This window comes from Diadema setosum, chromosome 6 (assembly GCF_964275005.1).
Source record: "Diadema setosum chromosome 6, eeDiaSeto1, whole genome shotgun sequence".
Classification (NCBI taxonomy): domain Eukaryota; kingdom Metazoa; phylum Echinodermata; class Echinoidea; order Diadematoida; family Diadematidae; genus Diadema; species Diadema setosum.
The window spans coordinates 29602591-29611816 of record NC_092690.1 but is presented as its reverse complement, the minus strand read 5'-3'; the positions used below and the strand labels follow the sequence as shown (position 1 = coordinate 29611816).

Below are 9226 nucleotides of genomic sequence, written 5' to 3'. Positions count from 1 at the left end.
CAAAGTATACAAATTTCCAGAGTGGACAATTTGAGTAATCAATCAATAAATCTCCTCTTCCGTTTATCCTGTTCAGCGTGTAGGCATTATCTCTCTCTCTCTTTCTCTCCTTCTTCCTTTAATTTTGTTTTTGCTGTAATCCTTTCATTCGTATATTCCCCTCAGTTTAGTCATGTCACGTTGTTGTGTCTCTGTTGTTTGTTTCATTTTGTCTTATATTTTTTGCATTATGCATAATTACGTACTTGTAATTATAATAATTATTTTCAAAGATATTTTAGAGTGGTCTAAAATCTACAAGCAATGCTTCTGGTCAGAGAAGAAGAGAAGAAGAGACGACAAGTGTATGCAGGGTAGTTCTCATTTTTACCCTGCAAACATAACTTTGTAATTCCAGTATGTCTGCATATCTTTATTAGTTTGTTAATTACCATTGAATGTCATACTTTGTAATGTATGTTTGCTTATGATTGCATTTTTGATTTACTTTGTGTTATGTTTTGTTGAAAGAAAAATGAGAATAAAATAAATAAATGAAATGAAATCCACATGCATAGCTCCATTTTAGTCCCCTGCATACACATTAACAATTTGTTTGCAGACTACTAGACCAACATTCTTTTTTTGTTTTGAAGTACAGCTGAACAATAATTTTCTTATCAGAACAAAGCTCACCGAAAAAAACAAAACAACATGTTCATCCTTTTTTAGCATTTTAGCATTCCTCCCCATTTCCAGCATTTTCCTATACCTACAAGTTTTCTGTAAATTTATTCTTTACTTTGTATGATGAAATTTATGCAATGTATTCAATTTTTGTAATATATTTATATGTTTTTGTTGGAAATGAAAAATGAATGAATGAATGAATGAATCCTTGCTGTACCCTACCAGCAAAACCTCCCTCTCTCCTCCTTCCCACTTCAAGCAGTCTCTTATAAATGTAGGACCTATAACTATAGTATTATCATACTCTTTCGTTGAACTGTTCTTTGAAGTTTTGTCTATAAATAAAGGCTAATCGCACACTGTCTGTGCAACGACTCCAGATGATCGACTCGTACGTATTTGTGCATGCTACTTAGCTATTATACATTGGAAGCCCTACAGTGATTTCATTTCTTCGCGCCACTTGTACGAGGCTATAATATGATTCATTTAAAGGGAAATTATCAGAACGTAAAAACAGGTTTGTCCTTGATATCATTTCAAAAATGAAGAAATAGCTGTCTTAGATTTTTGGCTTTGGTATAGGCATCCACAATAAACAGATATTATTTTGTTTTTAATGAGGCCTACGCGCACAACCCGGATAGGATCGGCGGTTCCGGAACGTTTCTGCGTACTGCCTATTGTGCGGTATATTCGTTCCGCGGAACTAATCGACTGGATTCAGCCAGTATATCGGTTCCCCCGGAACCCGGAACGGATCGACTGTGACACCGGCTGGCTTCGCACCGCACCCCCGATGGCCGGCCGGCTCATGGGCGGCCGGGGATCGGAGTTCGCGGGATATTCGCTACCTACCTTTGCCCTATACACAGCGCGCGCAAAATTAAAGGGCAAAAGCTGTGGTGGTTATGTTGTTGGCAGCCGGCTGTGATAGACATAAACAAACGGGTAATGTACCGTCTAACATTAGGATTTTCATCTCTCGTCTTGTAGATATGTTGAACATGAGCGTTACGTGTATGATTTTTTGGAGACAGACTAACTTGGCGAGAAGAAAAACATCGCTTGTTTGGCGCGTTTTAAATGTGTGCATCTGATCACCGTGGCCGTAGGGTTCTGACATTGTAACAATGTTATAATACTTGTTCTGGATCTCGACTTCTGTAGTGTAGCTGTATAGCCTACGTTATATCAGGGAGGTGTTAGAAAAGGAGAGACAACTCCTGCTCTCCTTTGAAGTCATGCGCGGCACCGCCGAGAAGTTATGCGCTTAACTACAGGTGGAAATCAGGTGCTTTGACAAAAGAGAGCATCAATAATCGGGACTAGCGCTCTCACATCTAGAAATACTTGCCCCTACTGCATTTCGCTCTCTCTCTCTCTTTCAATGTGATGGCAACAATGAATTTGTGTACCTTGAACTGGAGCAGCGAATCAAAATGCAGTGTAAAACTGACAATTTTAACAGCAAATAGCTAGTTCAAAAGCACGCTGGCGCACGCTTTAGCGGAGTACTTTATTTGAAAGATCAAAATATCCCAGATTAAAGGATAGAAAACGAACATGTGGAAATGTGCGCATTATAGAAAAATATTAGGTTTTTATATGGCCTAATTTTCATTTCATTTCAATTTGCGCATTACGAAGAAACTAGAAATACATGTTTATAATATTGAACTCTTTCCTAAACTACTCTTAATCAATTCGAGTATTTCATTTCCAATAAAATTTTACGGGGAAATAAAGCTTGTAATTCAACGAAAGATAAAATGTGTTCTTCGTCTCCGAACTCCGCCTTGCAACTAGAGCGGTGCAGAGCATGACTTCAAAGCGTATAGTGGAATGGTAGACATCCCATTGTAACGCTTTGAACAAAAACATGTGTTTGCATGAATTACGAAGAGTTGTCTCTCCTTTTCTAACACCTCCCTGGTTATATACAGTAAACTTACTGATGGTCATTTTCCACACGTCTGCCCCCTCGCCCCTGCCCCACTGATAACACCCCACCATTTGCCAATAAATGAAAAACGCGGTGTAGACTGTCTAGCCTACACTGACCATGCTGACTGAGGCCAGAGGCGCCTACTCACTAGTATTAAATATCTGTCTAGTTCTATATAGCCTTATAGGCCTATAGTATTTTAAGACTCCAGAGAGCCATCAAAAATACTAACGTTGGGCCGCAAACTCCTCAAACACTAAAAACTATGATCTCAATTACGGTATGGTCGCCACTTGTGTGTAATTCCTATGCACTTTAAACAGACAAATTTTCCTGTCCACTGGTCCAGCGCCTGTCGATTGGCACAACCGCTAAACCCGACTCGGGGAAAATTGACCACCAGTAATACGGCAGTATAATTATGTGAAGTGATAACAAGCTTTCGATCATTGCATCATAGCTTCCCCCATTTGTGTCACAAGTCAATTTCAACCAGATGCTGGTAGTGTTTGAATGTGATTAAACTTGATAGATCTACTGACCAAATATCTATTTTTAATCGTATTCCTGCCTAATTTTTCATACCAGGTGAAAGTAGGGGCCTACCGGTAATCTTGTTTCCATGGTTACTGGTGAGGAATGGGTTGTTTTAACAGACAGTGAAGTCCACACATTCCAGTGCCTTCCCCTTGGGCTTTGCTTCAGGACTGCACATACAGCCCAGATATCCTGGCCTCATTCTTCAGATCAGTCCAACAGAAGGAGCAACCATGCCTACCACCAACATGCAGAAATTGATCATCTACTCGGACAAGTACGAGGATGACTTCTTTGAGTACAGGTTGGTAGAAATTTTCCACAGTTTTATAAATCTTTCTTTGCCTGTCTGGAGCAACGGTAATACCGTTACTTCAAAGTTCCAAGAAGTGTACATTTTTTGGAGAGGGTTTAGAATGGAAGGAAAAGGTCCACTGTTATTTTATACCATTTGTATGCCGAATGGTTTTTGTCGAGCCCACCGGAGGTGTGGGGAGACTAGGGGATCGCCTCCGGTGTCTGTCAGTGTCCGTCTGTCCATCCATCCTTCCGTCCATTGTCCGTCCATCTGTAACGCTACAATAACTTGAATAACTCTCTACTGAGGACTTCAATTTTAATCAAACTTGGAGGGAAGAGTGGTTATACAAAGTTACACATCTTATAAAACATGAAGGTCATCTCAAGGTCAAAGGTCACAGGCAGGGGTCAATGAACTTTAGGGCCCAATGTTAATTACTGTAAAAGTGGAAATTTTCGCGGTGTTGAAATTTTCGCGCATTTCGCGCAACCAGAAACTAGCGCGAAAATAAAAACATGCGAATATTTTTGCTTGCCATACGTTCCTGTGCGTGATGTCTTGATTCCGCGGAATTAAAAACACGCGAAACTCTTCTGACCCGGCCTAGCGTGAAAAATTAGTCGCGCGAAAATATCCACTTTTACAGTAAGTTTTTATGGAGCGTTTCGAATATGGCTCATAACTTTTTATGTATAAGTCCGTTTGTGACCAAACTTGGATAATAGATGTCCCTTAGGGAGTTGAAGGTCACAAGGTCAAAGGTCACAGACGGGGTCAAAAAGTTTTAGGGCCCAATGTTAAATTTTTACGGCGCATTTTGATGATATGGCTCATAAATTTTGATCCCTATGTCCAGAGACTCCAACTCTCCCGTTTTCGACGGGAGATCTCCCGCCGAAAGCCCATTTTTGCAAAATCTCCCGTTCTCCCGCTTGAGATTCAATTTCTCCCGCCCTGGCTCTGTGTCTCCCGTTTGAAATGATTTTTACTTAATATCATTACATGTTGAAAAATAAGCCTGAGATAGCACGAGAGAGCATCTAGAACTGGACCCCGGCCGCAAGGAACTTCGCACTTTGCGCTCGTGATGTGCGCTTCGCGCACATCAAATTGGAGTCTCCCGTTTGCTAGGGGTTTCAGGCGGGAGAATCTCCCGATTAGAAGGTGCTTGGGGTTGGAGTCTCTGTATGTCCGTTTGTGACCATACTTGGATGGTAGATGTCCCTTGGGGAGTTGAAGTTCATCACAAGGTCAAAGGTCACAGACAGGCGTCAACGAACTTTTAGAACCCAATGTTAAGTTTTTATGGTGCGTTTCGATTAAAATGGCTCATAACTTTTGATCCATTATATGTCCGTTTGTGACCAAACTTGGCTGGTAAATGTCCCTTGGGGAGTTAAAGGTCACCACAAGGTCAGAGGTCATAGGCGGAGTCAATAAACTTCTAGGAGTTAGAAAAACATTAATTTCTTCTACGCGAATGGTGATACATATTTTGGCACTTGCCTTGTTTGAAGCAGTTGATTGAATAAAGTTTTTGATGTTGGTCTGATTATTCATTTCTCTTATGCTTAATTGGGATATTGTTCAGAACATACCAACCAACAATAACCATGACTGTTTCTTGAAGGAAATTCAACCTGTGAAAAGATACAATGCTCCATGACAAGGGGTCAACTGTAGGCCTGAGTATGTAACTTCTCAATACTGCTTTTGCAATTTGCTCAACAGTGGGTTTGAATGCAAACTAATGTTCAGGGTTTTTAGGGTTCTAATGCTGACTGCAACTCTAGCAGTAAAGTTAAAAGTATATAGCAAAGCTCCTATTCATCCCATTACGCAAAGCGAAAACAATTTGTGAGCAGTTATGATTTTCAAACTCTTCTTGTTTATAGTCAGAGCAGCTGAACAAAGATTTGCAGTATGTGTCAAACTACGCAATGAAAGCAAAAACATGATCAATTTAGAGTGATGTGAAAAAGGCTTTAAAATGGTTCAAAGAGGTTTTGACACTGATGCCAGCTTGCGACCTTCTTCCCCTCACCAGACACGTGGTCCTCCCCACCGAGATGGTCAAGCAGGTGCCCAAGGTCCACTTGATGACCGAGACAGAGTGGAGGAACCTGGGCGTCCAGCAAAGTCCAGGCTGGGTCCACTACATGATACACAATCCAGGTTAGTGAGAGAAACTGCCCAACACAACACAGTCAACCCAAACTACCCAAATTAGTAGTAGTTGTAGTAGTAGTAGTAAACATGTAGTAGTATAATGTAGTAGTAGTAGTAGTAGTAGTAGTAGTGGTGGTAGCAGTACAGTGTAGTAGTAGTAGTAGTAGCAGCAACAGCAGTAGTAGTAGTAGTTATGATAATAATTGTAATAATAATAATATATCAATTTATACAGCGCAAAACCTATAGACGTATATATTCTGCGCTGCAAAAGCTTCTGATGTGCTTGATGATAATGAACAGTTAAACAAAATAGTAGTAGTAGTTGTAGTAGTACAGTGAAGTGGTGGTGGTGATGGTAGCAGTGGTGATACTGATAGTGGTAGTATGAGTAGAAATAGTAATGTGGTAATGATAGTACTAGTTGAAGGAGGAGAAATAATGTAATTCCTTCTGATTCCATTTCTTAACAATGTGTTTGCAAATGTGAGCTTTACCATATGTACCCCATCAAATCACATGCCAAATTTACAAACTCACTCAATGCCTGCACTTATGTGATGTTGAGACTTCATGTGTTGTTTCCCCACTCTCCAGAACCCCACATCCTGCTCTTCCGGAGGGAAAAGACAAAACCGAGAGATTAACCCAAGCAAGAGTGCTGCTACACACATCTGTGCAAATTGTATGAACGGTGGGCAATGCTGGACCTCATTACTGGGAGCAGATTTTGCAGTTGTTGTGAGATGTAAAAAAGAAATTGCGTTTGCGATATAAAGAACTGGAGTAATCAAGTTTAATGATTACCCACCCATTGCCATGGAAACCGCAGTCCCTTCAATCATGTCACAGTTGTCACGAGCTGTAATGTTTTCATTGGAACTCCGCATCATTGATGATGCTAATGGCTGTGTGATAGTGGCTCCGATGAGGATTTCATGTGCCAAGTTTTAATGTTCAAACCTCCAAGGTGACTTTGTGAACAGACACGATAGAAAAGGGAGCCAGGATTCCAAGCCCTGGAACCAAATTCTGATGGATTCCAAGTAGTAATCTTCTGCAGCCACTACCAGCTCTTTGTTTTTCCTGTGCACAAGTAAACCTAAGACTTCATGCTATGACGTGTTGAGTGTACATGCTTCCAATAGGCAAGTCAGCCGCACTGGGTGAACTGGATGATTTGGTGTCCGTATGGCTTCTGTACCAGGGCCATTTATTGCAATCAAGGCATGATTTTGCCTGGTTCTGCCCAGCCCTAAACGGCAGCATACTCCGCCGCCGTTTGTAGCAGAGCAGGACAAATGTCAAGGATGGCATTCTCTCTTCTGTCCATACGGTAAAGTGGCTTCCATGACTACCATACAAATTGTATGTGCAGTAAAGCACATATCTGACGTTGAACCACAAAATCACTTTAAAAAAAAATACACAATGTAATTCAGTTCCCTCTTTCTTTGTTGGCATCTGTATTTAATCATGACACCTGTAAGGAGTTTACCGTCCACTTTAGAATGGTGTATGCTATAACTATATCAGTTTCAAAAACTTTAGGTTTCTGACCAGCTCAGTATAAACAAATCAGTGTGCTGAGTTGAGGGATGTGCTTTACACAGCGTGAAGAAACAAAGAAAAGGGATGGACACTTATTACTGTTGCAGTTAAATGTAAAAGGAGATCTATTTACTGTAGCTACACTCTATCCAATGAGAACATGTCATCACATATCATTCTTAAGTCAACATTCTGTACCCTCACTGTTACTGTATTTCTGTTCATCAGCTTGCTTCTTGCTTTCTAGGGCCAGCTAACGGCTTGGCACCAACTGCATTCTCAGATTTTTGCTCTTTTAAATAATACATCCCTTCAAAAAGCCATATATACATGATATGTAGAATGAGATGCAAAAAGTATGATTGCCCACATCTTTTCGGAGCCCAGATGCATTGAATTTTTCAGAGGTACAGTATGTGTGGGGGAAAAAAACAAAAAACAAATTATACTCTGTATCGTCAAGTTTCATGAGTTGTTATGTTTCTTAATTTGACTGTGTGTAACATTTTTCTGCCTTTTATATGAGTTCTTGGATTTTTAAGAAACTTTTTACTCGACTGTTTTACATCAGGTTACATATGTGACCCGCTACAACAAAAGGATCCTAAAGTCGCTGACGGGTGAGCCGAGAAAATCGAGTTTGAAGTCAGATCACCGAAATCTGTCAAAACGTTCGGATTTCTGTTTTTACATAATTTTGTAGTCTAATGTATCTTCTATCATCTGCCGAAATTTCGGAGCTAAATGATCAAAGGAAAGGCCTGAAAATAGCATTTTTCTGGGCCATGCTTGGCTCGCCCATCAGCGACTTTAGGATCCTTTTGTTGTAGCGGGTCACATATTATGTACTTCAAACAGAGCTGGATGTAATCAATCATGAACTCTACGAGATGGTATTTGATTCCGTCATTTTAGTAGGAGAAGGGATTCATCAGTGGATTTCAACTTGTTACCTGCATGACCAATAATAAAGAAGGGACCGATTTTCCAGTTTGCAGTCATCGTCTTATGATATTTGTTATGCTACATCATTATGTTAACCCTGGTGCAAGTTGCAGTTCCGACAGCTGACAAAAGTAGAAAATACAAGTAAGATGATTTGGCTGAAGTGAAGTATGTAAATAAATTGGGTATCTCTTCAAAAACAGAGGTCTAACATATACTGTTCCTCCAACTTTAATTCAAAATTAAAGAATGCTTTTTTGTATAAGAGATTTTTTAATACATTTTGCAATAATGATTTTAGTCTCCAAATTGGGTCTTAGCTGCCACCTAACCCTAGAGCTTATTTCTTTAAAACTACCATGTGTCTCTAGTCACCGTCTTCCTGCTATTTTTTCCAGGAAAAGATTGTTCTAAATAAGTAAGGCAAATTTTATATCATGTAAATGTAATACATAAAATTTAACATCTAGAAAATTGGAAGATGACATAATCAGAAGGGTAGTTATCTGTGACTCTCACAGGCTTACATAGTTACAGGTTACATATGAATGGATCAATTACATGTAGTTAAAGTGACGTGTAGCCATCAACTTTCAAATTTTACCAAGGATCTGAAGCAAATATAATGTGTTAATACGTCATTACTAGATAGGCCCTATGGTTTTGTGTGAAGAGGGCAAAGAATGTGACTTTGTGGTAAAGAAATGGTGTAACAATGGTGTAACAACTATAAAATGTCTTTCGGAGTGCAGTCCAACTTCTTTTTATTCATATGGGCCTCTTTCTGTAAAAACTTGAATGGTGCTACAGACATCCATGTGTTGTGTTGAGTCATGGGGAATAAAGGGCAATTAATGCTGACTTCCTTAATGCCCTTCCAAAACTTTGTGAATTCAAAACTTTGTGATGTTTTGCCTGTGTGACTGCTGCATACACATGTACATCTCACAAATACTGTGTTTCTCATGGACTACAGTGTTCTGGTCATTCTGTGTGGTCGACACAATACAGTACAATTACCTTCCCATGTCCCACGATGCATTGCATAATCCCCCCCCCCCCCCCCCCTGGGTCTGGCTCCCAAACCTACCAACATTCAAACAATT

At 40.0% G+C, this 9226-nt stretch overlaps 1 protein-coding gene across 2 annotated transcripts; it reads left to right on the top strand.

Moving 5' to 3' along the window:
• The first annotated feature begins 1564 nt into the window (after positions 1–1564).
• Positions 1565–7749, top strand: LOC140230081 (cyclin-dependent kinases regulatory subunit-like). 2 transcript variants are annotated; one of them, XM_072310289.1, is made up of 4 exons: positions 1565–1620; positions 3206–3458; positions 5503–5630; positions 6222–7749. In XM_072310289.1, the coding sequence occupies exons 2-4, from the start codon at positions 3388–3390 to the stop codon at positions 6269–6271; spliced, it is 249 nt and encodes an 82-aa protein (XP_072166390.1). In that variant the 5' UTR covers positions 1565–1620; positions 3206–3387; the 3' UTR covers positions 6272–7749. The 2 variants fall into 2 exon arrangements, with proteins under 2 accessions (XP_072166390.1, XP_072166391.1); XM_072310290.1 differs by lacking the exon at positions 1565–1620 and adding an exon at positions 1670–1757.
• Positions 7750–9226: the final 1477 nt, after the last annotated feature.